Here is a 27,902-nt window from a genome sequence, read left to right on the forward strand (position 1 = left end):
ACACCACTAGGGTGTGTGAGGGTACCTAAATCAAAAGGAATTGCTTCCTTGCTCACCTAGTGGTGAAGTTATAAGTTCCCCTGTTCATCATATTAGTCCATCTACATGTACTAATAATGACCACCGTATGGTCAGTTGGAGTAAAATTATTGTGTAACTATTGATATCGGGAGGTGTTACTCTGACCTATATCCTCTCTACCCTTTGGGCACGAGAATTCAACTTTTTCTCAACAGCCTTTGTGTAATAAAAAGGCAGGTTTAGGTAGCCAAACTCTAAGACTTCAGGAGCCAGATTGCCAGGTTCAGCTGTTGCGGATCTGGGTGCTGAATTTCGCCATGGTTCTGCGTTAAGAGTGCAGGTTTGATCCGCAGCCTTTGATGCGGCACCACGGAAAGTTCTAGGAAGGTGGTGTACCATGGCTGGCGAGCCCATGTGGGAGCAACTAGGATGAGTGTCCGTGAGTGCTGTCGCAGTTTGCGTGCCACCAGCGGTATTAATGGCGCTGGGGGAAAAGCGTACGCAAATCTGCCAGACCAGTTCATCCATATCGCATTGCCCTGTGACTGTGGGAACCTGGCGGCAAAGCTTTGGCATTTTGCGTTTTCTTTTCTGGCGAATAGGTCTATCTCTGGATGACCCCACTGTTGGAAGTACGGTTGGAGTACTGACGTGTGTAGCTCCCACTCGTGCATCTGGTGGCTGTGTCTGCTGAGCAGATCCGCCATCTGGTTGTCCTTGCCGGGGAGGTGTTCCGCCATGAGGAATATGTTCCTCTGAATGGCCCACTTCCACATGCTCTGAGCCAGATGAGACAACTGTGGAGAGTGTGTTCCTCCCTGCTTCTGTATGTAGTACATGGCAGTCATGTTGTTCGTCCGGATCAACACGACTTTGTTGCACAAGTGTACCTTGAATGCTTTCATTGCCAGGAAGATTGCCATCAGTTCCAGAAGGTTGATGTGCATCTTCTTTTGTTGTATTGTCCATAGTCCCTGCACTGTGTAATTGAGTACATGAGCTCCCCATCCCTGGAGAGACGCGTCCGCCGTCAGTATTATTTGTGGAACAGGCTCTTGGAACGGTCGGCCCTTGCAAAGGTTTTGTGGATTCCACCAATGCAGAGAGTTGTATGCCCGACCGCTCACCAACACTAGGTCTTTTAATTGCCCGTGAGCCTGATTCCATTGATAAATGCAGGAGGCCATCATGCCTATCAACTGCATGAACACTCGCGCAGGAAGGGAGTGTTGAGGTTTGAACTTTGAGATCAGCATTTGCATGCTGTTGATCCTCACTAAATTTGGCTGAGCTGTGGCTGCCAGAGTGTCTATGGTCGCACCTAGGTACTGTTGTACGTGTGCGGGTTGGAGATGTGATTTTGGGTAATTTAGTGAGAATCCCAGACTGTGAAGAAGGTGAATGGTGAGGGACATGTGGCTGGCACATTGTTGGGCTGACTTTGCCTGAACAAGCCAGTCGTCCAGGTAAGGGTAGACGTGAATGTGTCGTCTCCGTAGATGTGCAGCCACTGTAGCTAGGCACTCGGTGAAAACTCTGGGTGCTGTTGTCACACCGAAGGGGAGGACTTTGAATTGGTAGTGCTGCCCCTGAATAGTGAACCTCAGATATTTTCTGTGTGACGGGTGTATGAGTATGTGGAAGTACGCATCTTTGAGGTCTAGTGTGGCTAGGAAGTCTCCCTGTCTGCGCAGCGGGAGAACCTGCTGTAGGGTGAGCATATGGAAATGCTCTGAGAGAATGTAGTGGTTGAGGGGTCTGAGGTCTAGTATAGGTCTGAGTGACCCATCCTTCTTCGGCATTAAGAAGTACAGAGAGTACACCCCTGTCCCTTGCTGGTGGACGGGCACGACCTCTATTGCACCTTTTTGCAGCATACTTAGCACTTCCTGCTGCAATAATGCTAAGTGCTCTGAGGACATAGGACGGTGCTTTGGCGGTATTGTGGGTGGAGTGGAGGTTAATTCGAGACAGTAACCGTGTTGGATAACATCCCTGACCCACCTGTCCGTTGTGATGGTATTCCACGTGGACAGGAACAGCTGGAGTCTCCCCCCGACAGGTGTTATGTGGTCGGGGGGAAGGGAGAGGGCGTCACTGTTTGTTCTTGGGTGAGGACCTGGTGTTGCCGTAACCGCGTCCTCTGCCCTTGGTGCTGGAGCCACGATATCCACCTCTGGTGTTTTTATCGTAGGTACTCTGTGTGCCCCCTTTATTGTAGGTTTGCTGTGACCCCTGTCCTCTAGCCGCTCCCCTATTTCCGGTGCGACGAAAGGAGCCACTACGAAATGTCTGCGTTTGGAGAGCCCCCATTGACTTTGCAGTGTCTGTGTCTTTTTTGATCTTTTCTAGGGTGGTGTCAACTTCTGGTCCGAATAAGTAGTCAGGGTTGACAGGCTGATTGAGGATGTTATTTTGAACCTCAGGTTTGAATCCGGAGATTCTTAACCAAGCGTGTCGTCGTAGCATGACGCTGGTGTTTATTGCCCTCGCAGCTGTGTCGGCGGCATCCAGTGCACACTTAATGGATGCGTTTGTGAGAAGTTGTCCCTCTCTGATGAGGAGCTCCGCTGCCTCTTTGTACTCGTCTGGTAGATGTTGGAGTAGGGACTCCAACGTGTCATAGTGTGAGCGATCGTAGCGAGCCAGGAGCGCCTGTGTATTGGCAATGCGCCAGATGTTTGCTGCCTGGGCTGCAATCCTTTTGCCGGAGGTCTCCAGCACCTTGTCCGGGGGAGGAGCATCACCAGTTGTCTGCGAGTGCGCTAGTTTGCGAGCGTTAGCAACCACGATGGAGTCCAGAGGTAACTGGCCTCTAATGTACATAGGGTCCCCGGGCGCAGGCTTGTATTTTTTCTCGATCCTGGGGTTTATCACCCGTGCCCTGGTTGTTTCCTTGAAAATGTCCTTTGCTGGCTTGAGGACACCTTTTAACATGGGCAGAGTCTTTACAGTCCTCTCTGAGGAGGCGAAAGTGTCCACTAAGAAATCGTCCTCAATTGTGTCCGAGTGGAGTTGCACTCCATGATTGGCTGCGGCACGTTCAATGAGGGTGTTGAAGGCAGCAGTGTCCTCTGTGGGGGATGTTTTGGCGCCATAAAGCTGCGTGTCCTGGGTATCTGTAGCTGCACCCGGGTCTGCAGGGTCATCCCAAGCTTGATCTGGGTCCTGCTGCTCCTCAGGATCTATATCCCTGGGGTAGGTGGTGTCATCACCCATGTAATCCTCCATTGCGTCCGTGTCGGAGGGCATCGGAGAGAAGGACTGGGGATCTGGATAGGAGGTGTGGAGGCGTTCATATAGAACTGGTTCCGATTCTGCTGGCAGTTTTTGCTTTAGAGGGATTCTGTAAGAGTCCAAAGCCTGGTCGGAAGTGACCTTCCGCTTTCGGAGCATGAGCCTGCCGGTGTCGGCGTCGATGAATTGGGACGGTGAAGGCCCAGGAGGAGAGTGTCCAGTAGATGGGGACCTTGTCTGGGTGACACGTGTTCGGATCTCGAATAGTTTTGGCGCTGTGGACGGCGGCAAACCAAAAGTGATGTTGGTTGGTGCCGAAGGTGCCTTTGGAGCCTTTTTCGGCTCGGAGCCCGACGTGGCCTGGAGGGCTGCCTGTTCTCGGATACGTTGCAAGGACGCTGCAACTTGTCGCACCGAGAACGCCGAAGGTTCTTTGGTGCCGAGTGGTGCTGTAGAGGTAGGTGTGGACTTCTTTGGAGCCACAGGGTCATCGAGTCGAGGAGAGGTAGTAGCGGTCGACGGCGTCGATGACTGGACCGTAGTCGCTGCCTTCGCAGTGGATTCCGATGGAGCGGCCATTTTAGCCTTGGTGGTCGGGGCCGATTGCTTCGGTGCCGGGGGCCGAGGCGCTTTGGTGGTACCGATGGCCTTCCTTTTTGGATCGGTGCCGACATCCGCTGCAGCGAGTTCGGCGCCGAAATCCCTTTTGGTGCGTTCGGAGCCGATGGTTTTGGCCGGCGTCGAAGGAGTGGAGGTCTTCGAGCCGACCAGTGCCAGTTTCACTTTCGGTTTCTGTTGAACCGGTGCGACGATTGGTTTAGGTTTCGATGAAGGGAAACCAGTCTTTTTCGGTAATAATGGCTCTCGCTGGATGTTCGAGGCCGGGCCAGAGGGCGGGGCCGAAGAACTGCGGGATTGATCTCGGGTAAGGCCCGAAGGCGATCCCTCGACCGGAGCCGTAGACTGACGCACTTTAATAGCCTCCGTTTGGACGGGTAGGCCCTGCTCTTCACCAGAGCTATCTTCTTCGGCCCCGAAGGCCGCATCGTAGTCCCCTACCTCATCGTCGGCTTCTTCCCTGTGAAAAAGCTCTTCATCTGCGTCTTCCGACCGGGAATCGTGTTCGGAAGCGGGGCTGGAGTTTATGTTTTCCACGCTTTCAACATCTTCGTCCTCGGTGCTGAAGATGTTGGTCGGGGCCGGGCCGGTGCCGATTGCTGCGCTTCTAATATCGCAGCTCGTCGATTCCGGAGAGTCTTCTTGGATCTGAATCGGGCACAGGCCATACATTTCGATTCGTCGTGATCCGGAGAGAGGCATTTGTTGCACACCGGGTGGACGTCGATATGTGGATATTTTGCGTGGCAAACAGGACACCGTTTGAATGGGGTCCTCGATTCCATCGTCGCTGAAGGTCGATGGTCGGATGAAACGGATCCGAAAAAAGTTGATAAGGTTGCTAAACTAGCAAGTAAGCTGTTGATACCGATCGGGAACAGTACCGACGAAAACTAAAGGCCTTTTGGCCTGAAACTAAATTTTCCTAACTTGAGTCAAGATAAGCACATCCGAACCCAATGGCGGAAAAAAACAATCTGAGGATGGAGAGGATGCCCATGCGCACTGTGGTACAGGGGAGGAGTCACCTATCTCAGGATACTTCGAAGACTCTTCCAGGACAACAACGTGCAAACATCCGGACCCAACACTAGGCGGCGATCTATGCACAGATATGAATTCAGCAGCCCACATGCCTCGAACCATAAGGTACCAAAAGGTTAGCAAGAATCTGGGGTGAAGCCCAGTTGAGAATCTTGAAAGAAAGACACAGAGTCTTAAAAGAAATCCTCTGTGCTATAGGCAGCCAGTGCAAATAGCGGATGGTACTTTCCGCAGAAGAGAACCTCGGTAAGCCTACCAGGGCTCTGGCTGCGGCGTTCTGAATACGTTGCATCCGGGCAATTTCAGCCTGATTGGCCCCCAACAGGAGCGAGCTGGCATAATCAAGCCGCGATAAAATGGAAGCCTGTATAACCAGCTGTCTAGTCGGAGCATCAAAAAACCGCAAGATAGGCTTCAACCCACGTAAAATGCCGAAGCAGGTAGCCGCCACTTTTTTTGTATGAGTACTAAAACTTAAGGCTGGGTCCAGCCACACCCCCAAGTTTTTTACCTCTGAAACTGGGATAGGGGTAACACCCAGTTCTGGAGGCCACCACATGTCACCCCAAAGATCCGTTTGCTTACCGACAATCATAACCTCCGTTTTTTTAGCATTTAACTGGAGACAGTTGGCATTCATCCAGCTAGCTACCACCAACAGACCATCCCGGAATCTGGGGGCATCCAGGTCGGCATCTCCATTCAGTACAACCGCCAGCTGCGTGTCGTCAGCATAAGAGACCATAGTTATACCCCATTGTTTGACGACAGCAGCTAGCGGTCTCACATAGAGATTAAATAGTGTGGGACTCAACGCCGAACCCTGAGGAACACCCAGATCCAACGGGTAGGACTTGGACTCAAACGGCGGGATCGAAACCCTGTGGAAGGTGATTGCAAGGCCCCCATGGACTTTGCAACCTCAGTATCCTTTTTCATTTTTTCCAGCGAGGTTTCAACAGCTGGACCAAAGAGGTGTTCTTTGTCAAATGGTTGGTTAAGAATAGAGGCTTGCACTTCAGGTTTGAATCTTGAAATTCTTAACCAAGCATGCCCACGGAGTAGTACGCTAGTGTTTACTGCTCGGGCTGCTGGGTCTGATGCATCTAAGGCACATCTGATAGAGGTATTAGTTATAAGTTTACCCTCTTGAATAAGGTCACTAGCTCTGGACTAATGCTCATCAGGAAGAAATTGCATGAGCTTCTCGAGCTCATCATAATGAGCTCTATCATATCTAGCTAATAGGGCTTGAGCATTGGCAATGCGCCAATGATTAGCTGCTTGTGACACTACCTTTTTGCCCGAAGCATCAATCAATTTGGACTCTTTATCAGGAGGAGGGGCTTCACCTGTGGCCTGTGAGTTACCTCTCTTACGAGCGTTGGAAACTACAAGAGTCCAAGGGAAACTGACCTTTAATATATACGGGGTCAGTAGGTGCAGGTGTATACTTTTTCTCTACCCTGGGAGTAATGATTCTTGCTCTTACAGGGTCTTTAAAGAGGTCATCAGTATGTTTAAGCATACCTTTTAGCATTGGTAATGTTTGGGTAGCCCTCTAAGAGGAACTCAGGGATTCAAACATAAAATCCTCCTCTAAAGCCTCCTGATGTAGTTCTACCTCATGATACTGTGCAGCTCTGTTTAGGAGCTCAATATATTCAATATTGCCATCTGGTGGAAAAGGTCTGGACGGATATAAGTCAGGGTCGTTATCCGGTTGAGGGTCAGTGTTATAATGATCCCATGGGTCAGTATCCTGTGGTGTATACACGTCTCCATCCCCATCCCCATCTCCTGTATTCTGTGGATCAGGTGATAGTGGTGGTGGTGAATGTGTGGGTGTGATGAGCCAGTTTGGATCAATGGATGAAGGAGGCGGAATATAAGTTGGAGAAGGGTTAGTACCCACATTTATCCTTTTTAGAGGAATGTGGTAATCCTCTTGTATGCCTATTTTCTTGTTTTCAGGCAGTTTGGCATGAAAATGTCCAGTTTCTGGATTCATTACAATTTCTTTTTGTTTCGGATCCGAAGGTGGAACATCAGGCCGAGGGTCTTTAGTTGAACTGGTTTCTTTAGATGCCAGTTTTGGCGTCTAAAGTTTTGGCTCTGAAGTTTTCGGCTCCGAAGATTTAGCCTTCGATAACGCTGGAATGGAGACCAGAACTTGTTTTGATTTCGACGCCGAAGGTTTCAGTTCGGCACCGGCGTGGGGACGAATAGAGCCCGAGCCGGAAGACTTTTTTTTGTGTTTCGCCGCCAAGCCCGAAGGCGGGGTGCTCTAAACGTTTTCTCAGTGCCGACCTTGGCCCGAAGGCAGAGGAGGAACCGGAGCCTTTTTATGGAGGAGATGGTAGGGGAAGAAAGTCTCTGTACTCACGATCCGTTGGCACGGTGTGAGATCCTCCGCATCGGAGTCTGCTTCAGACACAGATGTGTTCCTCCTCGAATTCGGCTTCCTGTGCGTGGGATTCTTCTTGTTCGGAGTCGTCTCCGACGAGATCCGATGCAGAGCCGCTTTGTTGGTTCATTTCGTGACGTCGAACCTGACGGTCACGGAGCGTCTTCTTCGATCGAAACAACTGACACGCGTCGCAGTGTTTTTCGTCATGTTCCGGGTATAGGCAGAGGTTGCACACTTCGTGCAAGTCGGTGCACGGAAACTTAGCGCGACACCCAGGAGAGAACTTGAATGGAGTCCGTTCCATCGACTGGTATCGACCCCGGCGTGGGTAGGCCCAACGTCCCTCCACGAATCTTCCAATCAAAGTATTTTGAGTGTAAACGATATGCGGAGAATGGGAAACGCGATCGATAAACAATACCGTCAAGGGTAGCGGATTGCGCGTCAAAGGGAGCCCGAAAAACAGTGCCAAACCGTAGCGCAACAATTCACATCTGAATCCGATGGCAGAAAAAAGCAATCTAACAATGGAATCGATGCCCATGCGCACTATCACCGAAAGGAGGAGTTACCTACCTCGTGACTGGAAAGACTTCTTCGAAGAAAAACAAAGTGTAAACATCCGGACCCAACACTAGATGGCGATCTATGCATAGCATGTGATCTACAGCTCACATGCCTCGAATTTACAGTTACAAAACCTGACCATATAATCTCAGAACGCGAAGAACTCACCAACTTATTAACCCGCAGCTTTGAAGAATTGAACTTAAAGACATCTGTTTTCTTGTCCAGTGGTTTAATAGTGAACTGAAAGAGATCAAAAAGTAAAACATCAACACAAATGCAAAGAGATAACAATAAAGATCTTCTTGCCCAATGTTAAAGCATACACTAGATCACTCGCACACAAGGAGAAGCAATGGGGAGAAAGTCTAAATGCTTAAGCATGGTAAAAATCTATTAATCGAGAAGCCATGTTTCCCATGTCAAGGTAGTTTATTTACCTGCAGATAGTATATCCATAGTCCAAGGCACACTTTACCAAACACTCATCCGTGCACTATCGTAACTTCGATAAACCTAGCAAAATTTAAGACTAAAAATTCTAAAAAAGTTCAAAGAACAACAAAGAAAGCATTCTTGTTTCCTGGATCCAGAATTGAAAACAAACTGCCCTTGACACTCATATGTCCAGTTACTCTTTCAACATTACAGAAAAGAACACAAAAGCTACATGCATGTAATTCCTGCTCCAAACCACATTCTTACCAACATTCTGAACCCATATCTCCTTCTCAACCAGTAGTCACTTTTTTTAGCCATATGACCATAAATTGGCATGTTGATCTGCCAGTATATTCAATGCTATGAATAGTTGATACATGTTTTCCCTCACTATGTACATTATGCATGACTTTATAATCTATCATGTAAAATGCCCCCTCATGCTACATATAGCACCTAGGTAATCCAAGAGGGTCAGGTCTGTGCTATCTAATGAAAATGCAATATCTATCACCTAAAATACAATACCAGTTACCAAATTTTGGACTATCCAAGCCCGCAAACTATGAGACACATTAGGGTCATGTATGACTTAAGCTTTACAGGTCGAGCTGATAAAGTTTCCTTTACAGGAAGGAAAAAAGAGAAATACAGCAAAAAAGCATAGCAGGAAAGGTTCAGAGAAGTAATTACGCTGGCAAGACCACTTTATCAATGGCAGGATTGCCTTCTGTAGGAATAACAACCTTTACCTCCTTATCGCTGTATGAGATGTTCCGAATCTCATTCCAGGGAAAGGAGATTTTTGCTGTCAGTCTGTTTTCCGGGTCGTAAATGTGGAGTCCAAGGGCGTCAACACCTAGAAGAAGTTCAGTTCCCTTTTTATTCTGTGAAGAAGAGAAAAGCCATTAAAAACACAACTAAAATGTCACTGATCCTTAGTCTTCCACAAGTGCAAGGAAAATGCAAGAGGTTGACTTTTAATTATTACTCAACAACAAGCCTAGAAGAAAATTAGGTCCTAATTTAATAGGGTTTACATTAGTTCAAACCCGCTTTACAAAATGTGATGAATGAAATGCTTGAATGAATCTAAGCCCTGGTAATTACTTCTGGCAGCATTCTAGATCATTATTTTTTGATCACTATACCACTACAGAGAGGAAAAATCAGTTGTGGCCAGCTCAATAAATGACTGTTCGGTCTCAACTGTAATGTGCACACTGTATGGGAACGCAAGCAACCAAAGCCATGTTTTGGCCTATTTTCGTTCTCATCAATAAGGTGCAAGTTGATTCCTACAAGTCAGAGAGCTACTGGTTTAAGTCCTTCGGAATAGTAAGCTATTGTGTTTTTATGGAAGGGCCAATAATAATTTGGATATGGTAGGTCCCTGCCTTTAGTGCTACAGTGAACAAAAAGAAGGAGTAGTTTCTTTTCTGTAACTCCAGTTCTGTAGTAGGGGTATATGTTATAGTCATAATCTAGTGAATAGTCCCGCCCATGTGCGTGGACCCCGGAGCAATAAAAAATAATCTCTAAAAGGTGACAAATCATGCAGACCTGCATACACCTTTAAGAGAGAATTTAATTTAAAGACAGATAATGCAGCCTATACCCACAGGCTACACTGTCCAGTACTTCAACTAGAATTCCACCAACATCCACAAACAGCACTGCCTGTCTAGTATTTCTCCCCATAGGAAAAAACCCTGCCTCTACCAGCAAAAGCCTCTGGAATGATAGAGAGGAAGGAGTGGACAGACAAGCCCCATAGGCTGCCATTATGTGGCTTAAAACAGGATACTGTGCCTTTAAGAAAACTTTCCAGGTTTCCAGAACTTTCCCCAGTATCCCAGAATGCCCAGCAGGTCCCATTTACTTTCAGTTCTTTTTGAAGGCGTAGCACACCAGACCTGTAGCATTCTACATATGAATAAGTATCTCCCCACCGGGGAGGAGGGCGGGCGCTTATGACTATAACAGTGATACCCCTACTACAGAACTGGAGTTACAGAAAATAAACTACTCCTTCTGTAGTAGGGGATCTCTGTGTATAGTCATAATCTAGTGAATAGAATGGCAAGCCCATCCCCACACAACAAAAGCGGTGGAGAACACACAAGACACTACCACTACTGTGCGAACAAATTTCGCAGCGAAGCCTGCCCAACCTGAGCATCTGCCCTGGCATCCGTGTCCAGACAGTAATGCGCAGCAAAGGTATGGACCGACTTCCAAGTGGCCGCCTTGCAGATTTCCGCAATCGGAACATTACGCAGCAAAGCCGTCGTGGCAGCTTTGCCCCTGGTGGAATGAGCCTTAGGTTTACCCCCTAAGGTCTTATTAGCCTTTTGATAACACAATTGTATGCAGGACACAATCCACCGAGAAATGGACTGCTTAGAGGTCGCAAGACCAGTCCTGACTGAGCCATAATTAACAAACAATTGGTCAGACCTACGAATATCCTTGGTCTTATCCAGATAAAATTTCAACACCCTCCGAAAATCCAGGGAATGGAGAGACCTTTCCGCTGGCGAAGAGGGATTCTGAAAGAACGTAGGTAAAGTTATGGTCTGGTTGACATGAAAATCAGAGATAACCTTAGGAAGAAATTTAGGGTGAGTACGCATCACAACCTTAGCAGCATGAAATACAGTAGAAGGTTCTTGACAACATAATGCCTGAAGTTCACTCACCCTGCGGGCCGATGTAATGGCCACTAGGAACGCCGCCTTCCAGGATAGGTGCTGCAATGAAGCCTTGTGAATGGGTTCAAAAGGCTGCTTCATCAGTCTGGACAGCACCACATTCAAGTCCCAGTAAGGCGAGGGAAGTCTGACGGGAGGAAACACTTTCTTCAAGCCTTCCAAAAAATCCTTGACCACAGGGATCTGAAAGAAGGAAGTCTGTGAAGGGCATTTCCTGTAAGCAGTCAAAGCAGCCAGATGAACCTTAATGGAATGGAAATTAAGGCCAGACTGCGCCAGATGTAACAGGTATGGAAGGATGACATCTTCCTTACATGTTGTCGGATCAAAGTTCTTGGACTTACACCAGATACAGAACCTCTTCCACTTGTAAGCATAGGATGTCCTAGTGGAAGGTCGCTTAGACTCCTTCAGAATGTCCATACAATCGTCTGGTAGATTCAGATGGCCATATTGCACTATTTCAGGAGCCATGCCGCCAAACTCAAAGACGAGAGGTTGGGGTGCACCATCCGCCCCCCGAACTTCGTGAGAAGGTCCGGCCTGCACGGCAACCGCATGTGAGGAAGGAGAGACCGGTGAAGAAGGTCCGTGAACCACCACTGCCTGGGCCACTCCGGGGCGATCAGGATCATCCGCGCCCTGGACTGGGACAGCTTGATGAGCACCGCCGGAATCAGGGGAATGGGTGGAAAAGCGTACAGAAAGCTGTTCGACCAATCGATCCATAGCGCATTCCCCAGCGTCCCCCGCTGGTAGTACCTGGATGCGAAGTCTCGGCATTTGCTGTTTTCGGCGGTGGCGAACAGATCTACGTCTGGAGTCCCCCACCTTGCGAAGACTTCTCCTAGTACTTCGTCGTTTATGACCCATTCGTGGTTTTCCTGAATCAGCCTGCTCAAGGCGTCCGCCTGAGCATTCTGCCCCCTGGCAGATGCGTGGCCGTAATCGTCAATCCTCGGGCCAGCAGCCAGCGCCAGATCGCCTGCGCCTCCTGCGACAGAGTGCGCGATCTCGACCCCCCCTGCTTGTTGAGGTAATACATCGTGGTTGTATTGTCCGCCTGTATCAGCAGCGAGTTGGTCTGGAAGGACGGAAGGAAGGCCTTCAGTGCCAGGAAGACAGATCTGAGTTCCAGGAAATTGATGTGGTACGTCGATTCCAGAGGAGACCACTTTCCTTGAATCTGCAAGTCCCAGGAATGCGCTCCCCAGCCCTGGAGAGAAGCATCCGTCACTACACTCGTCGTGGGAATGTCCTTGTGGAAGGGATCCCCCTTGAGGAGGTTTTCCGCAGAACACCACCACTTCAGAGACTGAAGAGCATGCAGCGACAGTCGTATCTTGTCGTCCCAAGAGCCTGTCCTCTGATCCCACTGATCCTCCAAGCACTCCTGCAGTGGTCTCATGTGTAGCCGTGCGTGAGGAAGATACAGGAGGCCATCGATCCCAGTAGAGAAGACACCTTCCTCACTGTCGTCGATGGAGCAGTCCTGAGGTCCTGAGCCTTCCGAAGGAGTGATAACCGTCTCTCCTCCGAAGGAGACACGCTTGCTGACCGCGTATCGATGGAGGCCCCCAGGTACTGTATGCACTGGACCGGAGTCGTGACCGATTTGGACATGTTGACGTGTAACCCCAGCTTGTGTAAGAGAGCGCACGTCCATCGGAAGTGATCTTGTGCTTCCGAGAAGGATGAAGCCTTGATCAGCCAATCGTCCATATACGGGTAGACAAACACCTTGTTCCTCCGCAGGTGTGCCGCCACCACCGCCATGCATTTCGAGAAGGTCCTGGGAGCAGACTTTAGCCCGAATGGCAGTACTGTGTATTGATAGTGATTGGCGCCGACTTGGAATCGCAGGAACTTCCTGTGCTTCCTCGCTATGGGCACATGGAAGTACGCATCCTGTAGATCTATGGCACAGAGCCAGTCTCCCCGTTGCAGCGGAGGGTAAATCTGGTGCAACGATAGCATGCGAAACTTCTCTCTGCGAATCCATTTGTTTGCCTGTCGCAAATCCAGAATGGGCCTGAACTCGTTCTTGTCCTTCTTGCGAACGAGGAAGAACCGAGAGTACAGACCTCTTCCCCTTTGAGACAGAGGTACCTCTTCTACCGCCTTTTTTCTCAACAAGATGTCTGCCTCCGCCTGGAGCTCTCTCAGCTAGAATCGAGAGCTGACTGGCGGAATCGCTGGAGGCGGGCTGATAAACCGAAGACTGTATCCATTGCAAACAATATTCAGCACCCACTTGTCCCGAGTAATTTTTCTCCACTCTGCCGGAAAAAATTGAATGCTTCCCCCCACTGGAGTGGGTAACGGTTGAGGGGGAAGTAGCCGCTCAGGGCCGAGACCCGGCCGGGCCCTTGGTAGTGGTAGTAGCCTGCTGGCCTCCTCTACCCCTCTGGCGCTTCTGGAAGGGCTTGCGGAACTGCTGCTGTTGTTGCTGCGGCTGTCCCGAACCCTGCCCACGCCCTCTGCCCGAAGACCCGAACCGCCTCTGGAACGGGCGCTTCTTCTTCTCGGCCTTCTCCAACCCAACGGCAGTCAGGGTTTCCGCCTCCGCCTTCATGCGGGCCATCTCATCGTCCGCATGTTTCCCGAACAGGGTTTCCCCCGAGAAGGGCAGGTTGGCCACTCTTTGCTGCGCCTCTGGCTTGAGGGACGTCAGGCGCAGCCACGAATGCCGCCTCTGGTGAACGCCATGACAGTAGGCGTGGGCGGCCAGCAAGGATACATCCGCCGCTGCGCCGATCACCTGATTAGAAACCAGCATGCCTTCGCGCACTGTCTCCAAGAAGTCCTCCTTCTTGTCCCGGGGCAGCAGGTCCGCATACTGCTGCAGGGACTCCCACAGGGCCCGGTCGTAACGGCCCAACAAAGCCCCTGCACTCGCCGCCTTCATGGTAGTGGCGGCGGTCCCACACACCTTCCTGCCCGCAGAGTCCAGCCAGCGGCTTTCCTTGTCAGGCGGGACCGTCGACGAAGGGGCGGTCGCATGTTGTTTCCTCGCCGCCGTCACGATGACCGAATCCGGCTTCGGGTCCACTCTCAAAAAGGAAGGGTCCGACTCCGGGGCCCTATACTTTTTCATGAGCCTGGAGGGGGCGGCCTTCGTCATCGCGGGAGTGAGGAACAGCTCCAACGCGGGTTCCACCAGTCCTGGTACAAGAGGCAGTAGAGGGCGAGACATATGTTTCTTATGAAGTGTCTTGAATATCACGGACGTCGTGGGTGTTGGAACCGTCACCGTGATACCCAACTTTGCTGCCCCTCTCAACAGCACCTCTTGGAAAGAGACCAAGTCGTCCACCGGAGACACCCTAGTCCCCGGTGAGTCCGACAGCGTCGGGGAAAAGTCTCTGGTCGAGGAGCGCGTGTGCGACCTGGACCTGTGCCTCCTACGGCGTCGTCCTGAGTCCGACGATGACCGTCCACGGCTCCGTGACCTTCTCCTCCTGTGAGAGCGGGAGCGCGACCTCTTCGGCTTCGGCCTGTCCGCCGGTCTAGCCGGTCCCGGTGACCGCGGGCGTCGTGGCTTCGGGGTCCCCTGCGGCGGAGTCGGGTACCTCGGAAGGGAAACCGACCGCGGGGGAACCGGCGGCGGTCCCACTGGAGTGCGTGGCAGCGACCGAGGTGGGGGCGGCGGAGGCAGTGTCCGCGGCTGTGGAGGCGGTGGTGGCGGTGGAGGTGGCGGTGGTGGAGGTGGAGGAGGCGGCGTTGGTGGTGGTGGTGGAGGAGGAGTCGGAGGAGGAGGTGGGAGAGGAGGCGGTGACGGAGGCATCCGAGGAGGCGTATACACCACCGAGTACACCGATTCCGGTGACTCTCTCTTCCTCGACGTCGATCTTCGCCTCGACGGCGATCTTCGCCTCGACGGCGACCTCCGCCTCGACGGCGACCTCCGCCTCGACGGCGACCTCCGCCTCGACGGCGACCTGTGCCTCGACATCGATCTCCTCGACCGTCTCGACGCCGATCTCCTCTTCGGCGGCGACGTCGACCGTCTCCTCTTCATCGACGGCGAACGGCGATCTCCCCTCGACGGCGAGCGCCGACGCCGGGTCCGATCTAGACGCCGACTGCTGGACGGCGCCGAAGACGGCGTCGTCGCTGACGATGCCGATGTAGTCGACGGCGGCCTATTCAGGTCCCTCGACGCTGATCGTCGACGCCGCTTCTCCCCAGAGCCCTGGGGAGAGGGCGAACAGACGGTGGTCATCCTCCTCGACGTCGCCGTCGACGCCCTCGACGTCGACGGGGAGTGGGAGCGCTTACTGGTCTTCCTGCCCCTGGGGAGCCCCCCAGAGGCCTCAGTATGGGCCAAATCAGCCCCTCCAGACCCACCTGGTGCCTTCAGTCTTCTCTCCTCCAGAACTTGAAGCCTGATTTTCATTCTGTCCCTCGGGGTCCTGGCTGAGAACGAGTGGCAGATGGTACAGTCTTCAGGCACGTGGGACTGGGGAAGGCAACCTATACACACCTCGTGTGGATCAGTTTTAGCCTTCTTTCTACCACATTCCGGGCACTTGTCGAACAAGCCAGGCATGTTGACAGTACCAGCTACTAAGCACTTGAAAAAGTGAAAAAAATTTACAAAATCTCCAAAAAAAAAACCTTGAAAAGGGGAGAGCTCAATGCTCCAGGGTCCTGCTAGCAGGAGCCGGAAAAAAGAACTGAAAGTAAATGGGACCTGCTGGGCATTCTGGGATACTGGGGAAAGTTCTGGAAACCTGGAAAGTTTTCTTAAAGGCACAGTATCCTGTTTTAAGCCACATAATGGCAGCCTATGGGGCTTGTCTGTCCACTCCTTCCTCTCTATCATTCCAGAGGCTTTTGCTGGTAGAGGCAGGGTTTTTTCCTATGGGGAGAAAAACTAGACAGGCAGTGCTGTTTGTGGATGTTGGTGGAATTCTAGTTGAAGTACTGGACAGTGTAGCCTGTGGGTATAGGCTGCATTATCTGTCTTTAAATTAAATTCTCTCTTAAAGGTGTATGCAGGTCTGCATGATTTGTCACCTTTAGAGATTATTTTTTATTGCTCCGTGGTCCACGCACATGGGCAGGACTATACTACATACTAGATTATGACTATACACAGAGATCCCCTACTACAGAAAAAAGCATTAACAAAGCCAATTATTAGGTGTCACCTTTGGGTTCTATTGACCGACAATGTCTTTCTGGCCATGCTGTAGAGCATCAGCAAGATGCTGTGCAGCATGGTGAAAAGATGATAAAAAGAAAAAAGGCCAAAACAGAAGATTCAAAAACGCAGCAACAGCATTTTGTATGCACAGGAATGTTCTATCAAGCATGCAAGCCTACAAAATGACACAGGTGCCATTTTTTTTATTTGAGCGATTCGAGATGAATCGATAAATAAAATAAGAAGCAGAACTAGTGCAAAAGAGTTTTTAAGGGAGACTAGCTGGCAACAATTTGCTTTCTGGTACACCAACAAGAAAATAATAATATATAGATTTTTCTTTTAAAACAACACAGGCAGGTGGGAGGGGGCAGCAATGGGGGAGCTGGAGGTGTTAGCAATGGAGAAGCGGGAGGAGGCAGCAATGGAGAAGAGGCAGGACGGACGGGGCAGCAATGGAGAAGCAGGATGTGGTAGCAATGGAGGAGCGGGAGGAGGCAGCAATGGAGAAGAGGCAGGACGGACGGGGGCAGCAATGGGGGAATGAGGAGGGGGAAAAAAAAGCACTCAAGGAAGAAGCACAATACAGAGGGGGTTCAGGGAGAAGCATACAGCAAAGAAGCAACAAGGAGCTCGGTGGGGGTGTGGGAAGAGAAGTACATGAGGAAGACAGCTGGAAACACATGCACTCTCACAGAGTGCTTACCCAAAAAGAAAAATGGGGACAGAACATAAGGAGTAATGGATCCTGCTGATTTACCTGTCCTGTATTAATGAGGATATATACTGAGGCACTTGTCCTTGGAAATGGGGAACCCCCTCACCCATTAGTTTTGTAGACATATAAGTGAACCAAGACAGGTGAGTGTATCAACAGAATTCTGAAAATCCAAAATGATGACTGTAGGAGAGTAGGGTCTGCAATCCTATGATCACCCAGATTTTTTTGCTTTTGCTTCATTGGTTTACGACTTTCCCTGGCTGTGGGCCTGCCAATCAGACCCACAGCCTAGCTGTTCTCTCTCCAGATTAACACACATGTACATTAGGTGCATCCACTAATTGGAACTGGGCCGCCTTATCAGTCCCTGTATCAGCATACCACAGGTATCCAGGGCATCGGCGTACCCGGGGCCTACCAGGGGCCGCAGCATGTATTATGCCACCCCTGGATGGCCACCCAAATCTGACACAACTGGCTGCACGACAGCTGGGGCAAGGTGGTGTAATCACCCGTTGCTGTAGGTGTAGTATTCCTATACCTAACCCTAAAATGGACACATGGATTCCTATCAGTCACTCCTATGGCAGGCCTTATCAATCCTGAAGGCAGAGTGCTGGGAATCATGTGAGATGGTGCTCTGGCGCGAGCGGAGCCCGTCGACGGCTTGCGGAACCAAGTCCTAATAGCTGTTCCATGGTGACGCGTGCCATCTACCTTAATATGCATTATAATCCTAGCGGTTATTTGCTAACTATGGCATCGCATCACTCACACATGTCGAGTAAGGTGTCATACGAATTGGGATACGAACCCCTCGCCAATTCTGGCGACGGGGTTAGCATTCCACCCTTCTAGAGGGACACGACATGGAAGTAACCTTGAACCCCGGTTAAAGTTGACTCAAGCCTCAGCATCACAAAATGGATGCTGCCACCAGACACAAGTCTGACCTCCTGCTGCTGGGAGACCTTCCAGCGAGGGGAGCTTGGACAAAGGGTTTCCTGTCGAGGGCGGTGTTAGCACCATCCCAGACAGGGTTTGTGTATCCCAGGTAGGCAGGGCTGAAAGGAAGGTGATTGCAAGTGGCACCCCGGTGCTCACTGTGCATAGCCCGGCTCAAACTAGTTTCGGGGGCACCCCAGCCCCTGAGCTGGGGCGAAGCCGGACAAAGGATAGGGGTGTACCACCCCCCTCCTGGTCCCACCCATAGGTAGGACCTAGTCACGGGCCAGCCCCTTTTCCTAGTATAAAGGTAGGAGCGAGTCCCCTTCCCAAATTGGATAATTCTGAATCTTGAACTACTTTCCACGAAAGGAACTCTTGACTTTTTCTGAAGACTCTCCCTTGTGGCTAAGGAGTAGCCACCCTGCACCAGCAGGCACCACCTAAGCGCTTGCGGTTTGCTGTACGTCTCTCCTACGGATTAAGACTGCCCAGCTCGACGAGACCCGGATTCCCCGCCATCTCTGACCTCTACCTACATCGTCAGCCCAGCTGAGATTCGTAGGTGTGACGAGACCTGCGGGACCGGCCATCTTCAGAACCTGCACGACGCTTATCTAGCACAACCACCGAGGAACCCTCGAGTGAGTGCACGTAGGGTTTGAGAAGCCCTAACCCTGAGTAGCTCCAGCACCGAAGCCTGCCTCCCCAGCATCCACAAGATCTGCGTGGGGGCCTTTTCTGCTCATTGCTGCTCACCGCGTTGTCCGGCCACTCGCCGTCGGCTAGTGGCCCTCTTCCCGACGCACCACGACAGTTTTTCATCACTGGTCTGGTTGCTCCAGACTGGCCTTTGCTCCCCTTCAACAGAGGAGTACCTCGGACCCTCCTGGTCCACTCCAGACGCCATCTTGACTCCCCCGCGTGGGCTTGCCTCTGCTAAGACCTGCTGCCCCACTCCTGGGCCCAGCATCATCGACAGCAGACACCTTCGTGGGACAGCTCGCCCTCCATCCTGGTTGCCGCCGCGCCTCCTGGTCCGAGGAACAGCCGAGTCCGACGTCGCCCACTCACCTGGTCGAGGTGACTTCATCCGGTACCTTCCTGGTGCCCACACGATCGCTGGCTAGCGGTTGAGAACTGAGTCCCCTCTGCTTTCAGGTTTCCTTCATCACCGATCCAGGCTTGGATCTCGCTGAATATCGACACTGGTCGCCTGCCAGCAACTTCTTATTTCAGGCTCCCGAGACTACAACGAGGACTCCCGACATCTTGCTGAACCCCATGCAGCCGCAGCCTCTGGGCTAGGTAACTCGAGCATTTCGGTGCTCCATCGTAGGTTCACTCTACAAGTGTCCAGCTCCTTTTCCGTTTAGTCCAACTGATCGGATTCCTCCGGAATCAGTAACTTTAGACTCTCTAACCCCTCCCATTCCACTTGCAGTGTAAATGGTTTCGTGCCCTTCGGGCATTTGTGTAAATTGTGCAACTAGAAGTATTTTCCCAAGAGTTTTGTATTGTGCTTAGCTCCCTGACTCATAAAGAGCCAGGGTAGTCTTGTTATAAATAAATATCCTTTATTTTCATAACAACTTGTGTGGTGTCCTTTCACTTGGTGTTCAAGGGGTATATGTGATGGTAAACAGCTGGCTTAACACGCCCTCTAGAGTTTAGCCTGAAGACTGCTCTTGTCCACGCTACTAGGATAGCTGGTCTACAAGGTTGACTTACAACCAATCATCAATAAGGGTCGTTTGGAATGATACACAGTGATCACTAGAATAGTGAGCACTACATATCAGGCCAACTTCTCACAATGACTAATATTATTATTTTCAAAGTAATAGTAAAGTCTTTATTTTTCCCAAAAATATAAAGTGGAAAGAGTAGTGTTTCTTGTAGCATCAGAATCACTGAGTCACAACCATATGTTAGTTCAGTCAACACATGTTTTGCCCCCTTGCGGCCTGCAAGCCTGGGGCTTTCTCAAGGCTGATTAGTTATTTAAGACATAGACCCCCAAAAAAAGAAAATAAATAAAAAAAGGAAAACATAAAAACATAAAAAACCAAATACATGCAGGAGTAAAATATCAAGTGAACAAGGCAGACAATACAGAGTTTAAATCACACAGTATTCCAAACAATCATAATCCCAAATTGGGGGCAAAATCCAAGATAATGAATCGTGTAAGTTGTGACAACGGCATTACCAAGAAGAAAATCATAACCCAAATATAATTGGGGTAGAAATAACCATTATTCCATCACATGTGTGAATATACATGAAAGGCATAAGACCGGGACAACACCATTCATAGAAATACAGAAAACCAGCAATCAGTAGATATGTCAAATGATGTACATACAGTCATCCAAATGACACAGCGGTACACCAACAATAAGTAAGGGTGGGCATAGTTGGCGGAGTACTACTACGCAGAATTCTGCAGAACTGAACAAGAACTCCGTGAACTCTGTTCCGCAACTCCGTTCTGTCTCATCCCAATTAATAAAACAGAAACCTCACATATCCTTGATAAATCAACAAGTAACTATCTTTACATGCAAAAATGCATATAGTCATCTCACAAAAGTGAAAATGAAAATACAGCAAGCAGTGAGAGAGGTGATGATTTTGGTGTCCTCCCTAACCTCGGGATTGAACCAAGCAGATATCTTGAACACAAAGAGCACATTATGCTGAACGATTCGGTGGTGGTCCATCCTCCTAGGACCATTCCAAGCACAGTTATGGGCAAAAATACAATCCCAACCAAAGGCCCTGCAAAGCATTATGGGACGAGAGTCTTAGAGTGCAGTGAATATTATAGTATCCAATATCAAAACATTCCTCAAGGGGCAGGCTCTCCATGCTCAGCTGAGAGCTAATACTATAATATTCACTGCACTCTAGAATCTCACCCCATAATGCTTTGCTGGGCCTTCGGTTGGCATTGTATTTTTGCCCATAACTTTGCTTATGGTGGTCCTGGGAGGATCGGACCACCACAATCGTTGAGAATGATATGCTCTTTGTGTTCAAGGCATCTGCTAGGTCCTCCCCCTAAGTTAGGGGGGACCCCAAAATCATCACCTCTCTCATTGCCTGATCATTTTCAAAAGCTCACTTTTGTGAATTGGTTATATGCTTTTTAGCATGTAAAGGTTAAGTCGTTTTGTCAAAGGGTTGTGGGTGCAGTAGCTTACTCTGGAGTTTTTGCATGAATTTCAATGTAATGCGTATTAATAAAACTGAAATCTCACATATCTTTAGTAAAATAACAAATAACTATCTTTACATGCTAAAATACATAAAGTCATCTCAGAAAAATGAAAATATAACAAGCAGTACCTTTAGTCAAACAATAAATAATTCTATCTTTACATGCTAAAATGCATATAGTCATCTCATAAAAGTGAAAATGAAAATATAGCAAGCAGTGAGAGGTGATCATTTTGGGGTCCTCACTAATCTAGGGAGAGAACTAAGCAGATGCCTTGAACACAAAGAGCACATCATGCTGAACGATTCGGTGGTGGTCCCATCCTCCTAGTACCACCCCAAGCACAGTTATGGGCAAAAATACAATCCCAACCAAAGGCCCTGCAAAGCATTATGGGTCGATATTCTAGAGTGCAGTAAATATTATAGTATCCAATATCAAAACATTCCTCAAGGGGCAGGCTCTCCGGCTGAGCTGAGAGCTAATACTATAATATTCACTGCACTCTAGAATCTCGCCCCATAATGCTTTGCTTGGCCTTTGGTTGGCATTGTATTATTGCCCATAACTTTGCTTGGGGTGGTCCTAGGAGGATGGGATCACCACCGAATCGTTCAGCATGATATGCTCTTTGTGTTCAAGGCATCTGTGTGCCCTCCCCCTAGGTTAGGGGTGACCCCAAAATCATCACCTCTCTCATTGCCTGGTATTTTTCAAAGTTCACTTTTGTGAATTGTTTATATGCTTTTTAGCATGTAAAGATTGTGAGAAGTTGGCCTGATGTATGATGTCACTAATTCTAGTGTACACCTTATATCAGTCCAAATACTCTTATGGTGATTGGTTGTAAAGTCAACCTTATAGACCAGCTATCCTAGTGGTAGCATGGACAAGAGCAGTCTTAAGCTAAACTCTGAATGGCATGTGAAGCCAGCTGTGATAACATATATAATCCCTTGAATACCAAATGAAAGGACACCACAACAGATATATATATATAAAATAAAGTGTATTTATTCTAGTCAAACCCTCAGCACTCTTTATGAGATTAGAGGTAAGTACAACACAGTCTTATTTATGCATACATTAAGTCACACAGGTAAGTAATACAGTTAGGCCCTAGGGGCCACGCAAACCATATACTAAGTAAGTGGTATAAGGACCACTGTCACGGAAATAGGATAGGCCTAGGCCTAGGGAATCGCTGGGGCTACACTATACTACCAAAGGTTAGGAAGTGGGAGGCCCACGGGATTCAGGTGCAGAGTGGAAACCCTCACGCGTAATGCGTAAAAGTCACTAGCAATAGTACAGTTTAGAAATGGACAGATTTAGGACACTTCCGGAGTAGCTAGGAAGTCGAAACTGGAAAACTAGACACTAGGATAGTCACTATCCTGATGAGCACCGGAGTACCCAAGTTACCTAGCCCACAGGCTGCGGGTGCATAGGGGTGAAGTTGCGTCGGGTTTCGTCGTCGACTCCTATGGATGCCTGAAGAAAGATGCTGACAGGCAGTCAGTGAAGAGTGTCCGGTGGATCCCAAGGCTGGGATCAAGAAGAGAGGAGACCTGCAAGCAGAAGGGACAGAGTCAAGGTCACTAGCCAGTGACCACGTGGAATCAGGAAGGAACCAGGCGATGTCGTGAAGATTGCAGGTGAAGGTGAAGCTTGTCGCTGCAGCCACGAGGACCAGGAAGCGTCGAGGACGACCAGGACTAGGAGGCGAGCTGTCCCACGAAGGCTCTTGCTGTCGGCGGCGTCGAAGTTGGACTAGGACTCACCAAGCCTTGGCAAGCGGAACCCACGCAGAACGGAGGACTTGCTTCTGGTGCAGACCAGGAAGGTCTGGGATGCTTCTCTTTTTCAAAGGAGCAGGAGCCAGTCTGGAGGAGCCAAACCAGCGCTGAAGATTACGGGGTGCGTCGTCACAAAGGCCACTAGCCAGCAGGCAAGCAACCGGACAGACGCGGCAAGCAGGAAAATGCAGAAGGGCCCCACGCAGGACTCGTGGAGTGTGGGGGGCTGGTCTTCGGTGCAGATGGTGCTTGGGGTTGGGGCCTCTCAATCCCCGGTGCACAACTTCGAGGGTGCCTCAGAAGCTGCGCTTGAAGATACTAGCCACTTTTCCCAGGTAGCCGGTCCCACGTCTCTCGTCGCCTCCACGGATCTCAGCTCTGATGTGGATCAGGGTCGGAGAAGTCTGGAAGTCAAGGCTCTGGTTGGGCTCTGCGGTCGGTTCCTCGTAGAACTTGGGCAAAGCAAAGGGTAGTCTCTTGATGGTGCCTGTTTGCACAGGGTAGCCACTCCTTGGCCACAAGGGAGATTCTTCAGTCTTCTTCTTTCGTCGAATGTCGAAGGTCCAGAGTTTCTGTTCAAGTTTGCAGGTTCAGGATAATCTAAAGTCTTGAGGCCCAACTCCCACTCTTATACTAATCTGGGGGGCTGGGATACCTGCTAGGTCACGCCTTATGGGTGGGACCTGGGAGGGGGTGGTTACACCCACTTCCCTTTGTCCAGTTTCGCGCCAGAGCTGGGGCTGGAGTGCCCCAGCGCCGGTTTGAACTGGACTATGCAAGGAACACCTTGTGTGCCCCAGGCATGTCTCATTCCTTTCAGCCCACCCTGCCCCAATACACTAAAGGTTGTCTGGGGAGGTGCTAGCACCTCCCCAAGCAGGAAACCTATTGTCCAGGCCTCCCTGGCTGGGATCACTCCCAGCAGCAGGAGGTCAGACTTGTGTCGTGGCAGCAGCATCCATTTTGTGATGCTGAGGCTTTGGTCAGAGGCTAACAGTAAAGTATGATTTCAACATGTCTTTCCCTCTAGAAGGGGGGAATAATATCCTCATGTCCAGAAATGGTATGGGGGTATTATTCCACAGTGTTACGACACCTTACACGACATGTTTCGATAAAGCCAAACCATAGTTACCATAACCGTTTAAGATTATAAGGCACTTTAAGAGTATATGGTAGGCTATATCATAGAACAGCTATAAGGACATGGTTCCGAAAGCTGCAGACAGGCTCAGCTCATGCTAGAGCACCATCTCACATGTTACCAAGCACTCTGCCTCCAGGATTGTTAAGGCCTGCCATAGGAGTGGCTGATAGGTACACATGTGTCTATATGTAAGTTAGGTATAGGAATACTACACCTAAGCAAGGGGTGATTACACAACCTTGCCCCAGCTGAGTGATCAGCCAGTTGTGTCAAAATGGAAGGCCAGGCCAGGGGTGGCATAATACATGCTGCAGCCCCTGGTAGGCCTAGGGTACACCTATGCCCTGGGTACCTAGGGTACACTGTACAGGGGCCAATAAGGTGATCCTATCCAAATGGGTTATGCACCTAAGGTACATAGTATCAATTTAGAGAGAGAACAGCAGGGCTGTGGGTCTGATTAGCAGGCCCACAGCCACATCTAAGTCGAAAACCAGTAAAGCAAAAGCAAAAAGTGGGGGTGAACATAGAAAGCAGACCCTACTCTCCTACAAAGATAAAGTTGTTTTATCGAAGGGTTGTGGGTGCAGTAGCAAATTCCGCTATGTGATGGAGTCGGAATTATTGCATGAATTCCGTATTTTCAATGTAATGCGTAATTAACAAATCTCTGCAACCTTCGCTAGCGGAGCGGAGTTCATTGCCCACGGTTACCAATAAGTTGATATTTGCAATGTCTTGGATAGATTGATCCGACGTGGTAATTCTCAACTGGGTTTGAGGTCTAGATGGTCTGTCAGCAAAAAAGGCACGCAATTTAAATTTCCGTGTAAATTTAAAGAGATCGATTTAAATTCCAGGGGGCTGTGGGATAAAAGGATAAACCCTTGTTAAGTGTATTCAATTCTGTAACGGACAGCTTGATGCTGGACAAATTGATTACTAAGTTGTCAATCTCGTGGTACTCTATAACGCCTTCCTCGTGGCTAGAGTGGTAACACCTGGTGTTGAGGATTGCGCTGGTTTGTGTTGAAGGGGGTCTGAGAAAGCTGTAGTTTTTGGTTGTTTGATGTATATCACACCTGTGATGGAATAATGGCTATTTCTTCCCCAATTATATTCTGATTATGATTTTCTGCTTGGTAATGCTGTTATCACAATTTACATGATTCATTATCTTGGATTTTGCCCAAATTTTGGGATTATGATTGTTTGGAATACTGTGTGATTTAAACTCTGTATTGTCTGCACTGTTCACTTAATATGTTACTCCTGTATGTATTTGGTATTTATATGTTTTCCTTTTTTATGTTTTCCTTTTTTTATATGTTTTCCTTTTTTTGGGATCTATGTCTCAAATAACTAATCAGCCTTGAGAAAGCCTCAAGATTGCAGGCCGCAAGGGGGCGAAACACGTGTTGGCTGAACTAACATATGGTTGTGACTCAGTGATTCTGATGCTACAAGAAACACACTTGGGATTTTCTTGAAAAATAAAGACTTTACTATTACTTTAAACACAATATTATTCATCATCCTTTTGGATTTCCAGATACTATTGATACACTGACCTGTTCTGGTCCAAAAAGAAAAATGTAGTTTCAGGTCAGGGATAAACACAAAATATGAAGGCAAGCCCACAGAAGACAACAAATAAAAAATAAAAAGCTAATGAGAGTGGCAAAGCAAAGCACTTGGAGGGCTCTAAGCCTACTATATTTTCACAATAGGTATTTCACAGCGAGAAAGTTTGTGCTATCTTGCAACCTCAACCTAAAATAAAACCTGTCACTGGTTTGGGTTTCTTTCAGTTGATCAGAACCAGATACTGTGGAATGTTGAAAACTACACAAATATGTTCTTAACAGTTCTGAGCTTTCACCTGCTATTTTTCCAGTTAAATGAAAAAGTGTATTGTCAGTAGCTGTAGATGAGCCACATAAAGTGAGAGAAGCTTCATAAACATACTGGTAGCAGAGTTCATGTAGAAGGGTGGGCACCTGTACTGATCATGATGACCTCCAAAGCCAAACCTTCTGATTAATGATGTGCTTCGTGTTCTGGTTATGGAACTACCTCTACTTGTACTAGTATGGCTTATTGCCACCAGTCAGCTTGAAAGTAGTGGTTAGCTCCCAGAAGATGCTTTTGACTTTACTAGTGAAGTTGCAGAGAATGCTTGTGGGGCATGAAGACTAGCATATCCACTGCTCAAATTAATTTCATATTTCACTATTCTAATTTCACCACTAATCATTTATGGGTTCTGGAGTAGCGTGCTACTCGCCGAAAAAGTGCTTCAACCCCTCGTCAGGGGTAGTAAGCACTATATAAATGCAATTAAAATACAATACAATGAAGTAAAGATGGAAGAATGGTTTAAAGCATTACCCTCCTTCACAACATTAATCAACCATAGGTATCCATTGATGGTAAAAAAGTGGCTATATTCCTTCCAATTGGCTAGGGACTCTCAGATGAGTAGAGATGCTTCTTGCATCTTCTGTGGAAGTCAGACTGACTTTTCATAGCCTTAAGCTAAAGATGCAGAAGATGGTCATAGCACACAATTGGCAATTAGTATTGCTTCACAGATCCTTTCTTTAGTCTGGGGTTTGGTTTTGCAAAACAAATTCTCATCAACCAGAGTATAATTTCACATGAATTGGAACAAAATATGTATTTTTCCCCTGCAGTAGATCGTTGACACTGACTACAGTCTGACCTGTAATGCTTTAAAGGTCCATGAATGTTGCTTTTAAGTAACTGCAGTACTAATGCTCAAAGATTTGCTCTCACACCTAATATGTATACAGAAAGGTAGTTATACTACCAAAGGTAATTTTAAATGAACATGTATTTACAGAAGTTGTGAGTCTCTTGTGCAAGATTTGTGCTGCAGTGTCAGGCATACCTTTATTTATCACACACAAGGAGATGATGGACGGACCGCTGAAACTTTTCAGACACTCACCTCCAGTCACAGATCTGGGTTGAATCTATCATCGTTCTTTAGCTCACTTCGCCACTTTCTGCAGCAGTACTCCTGTGCGTCGGTAGGTGGAGTCGGTCAACTCCGCGCCCGTCGTCGGAGTCGTGGTCGCGGGAACGACGTCGTGGTTTCTACTTAGACATCGCCCCAGCGTGCTGATGTCAGTTCTGACAGGTCTTTCCACTGCAGAAGCGCAGAGCCATGCAAGACACTGACCAGTGATGCACAAAACTAGGGCCCTGGAAGGGAGTCCCTATCCCTAGAAGTCAGTTTGCAGAACGGGGAGGATGGGTGGTGCGGTAAGGAATCTATAACTAATGTATGTCTCTTACAGATACATCGTTACCGAAGGTAAGTAACTTGTTCATCTGAAAAAGACCATTAGTTACAGATTCCTTACCTTAGAATATATACCCCAGCAATACCAACCCAGGAGGTGGGTCTGCGAACAAAGTTCACACCAGAAAGTCCTGAAGAACAGAATGGCCAAAAAAGCCATATCTCTGGACTTGGCTATCCAGGCAGTAATGTCTGGTGAACGTGTGCAGGGATGCCCACGTGGCTGCCTGACAGATGTCAATCAGCGGAACTCCACGTCCCAAAGCAGTAGAGGCTGCCGTCGCCCTGGTAGAGTGGGCGCACAGTCCGACTGGAGGTTCCTTTTTCACCAAAGAGTACCAGATTTTGATGCATAGGACAACCCATCGAGAGATGGTACTTTTGTGCACGGCCCGACCTTTCTTTGCACCCACATAAAAGAGTTGATCGTCCACCCGGAATTCTTTAGTGCGGTCAAGGTAGAAGGACAGCGCACATTTTGTTTCCAGACGGTGGAGTCTCTCCTCCTCTGTGGAAGGGTGCTGAGGCA

At 48.9% G+C, this 27,902-nt stretch overlaps 1 protein-coding gene across 2 annotated transcripts in view; it reads right to left on the minus strand.

Moving 5' to 3' along the window:
* The window catches only part of NF2 (NF2, moesin-ezrin-radixin like (MERLIN) tumor suppressor), a 635,344-nt gene that overhangs the window by 389,858 nt on the left and 217,584 nt on the right, over nucleotides 1-27,902 (minus strand). For both annotated transcript variants that reach the window (XM_085636353.1, XM_085636354.1), the window contains exons 8-9: nucleotides 9,091-9,225; nucleotides 8,066-8,140 (exon numbers count right to left, since the gene is read on the minus strand). In XM_085636353.1, the coding sequence (XP_085492479.1) occupies nucleotides 8,066-8,140; nucleotides 9,091-9,225 (210 nt within the window). The remainder of the gene's footprint in view (nucleotides 1-8,065; nucleotides 8,141-9,090; nucleotides 9,226-27,902) is intronic.

Source organism: Triturus cristatus, chromosome 11 (genome assembly GCF_964204655.1).
Source record: "Triturus cristatus chromosome 11, aTriCri1.1, whole genome shotgun sequence".
Classification (NCBI taxonomy): Eukaryota; Metazoa; Chordata; class Amphibia; order Caudata; family Salamandridae; genus Triturus; species Triturus cristatus.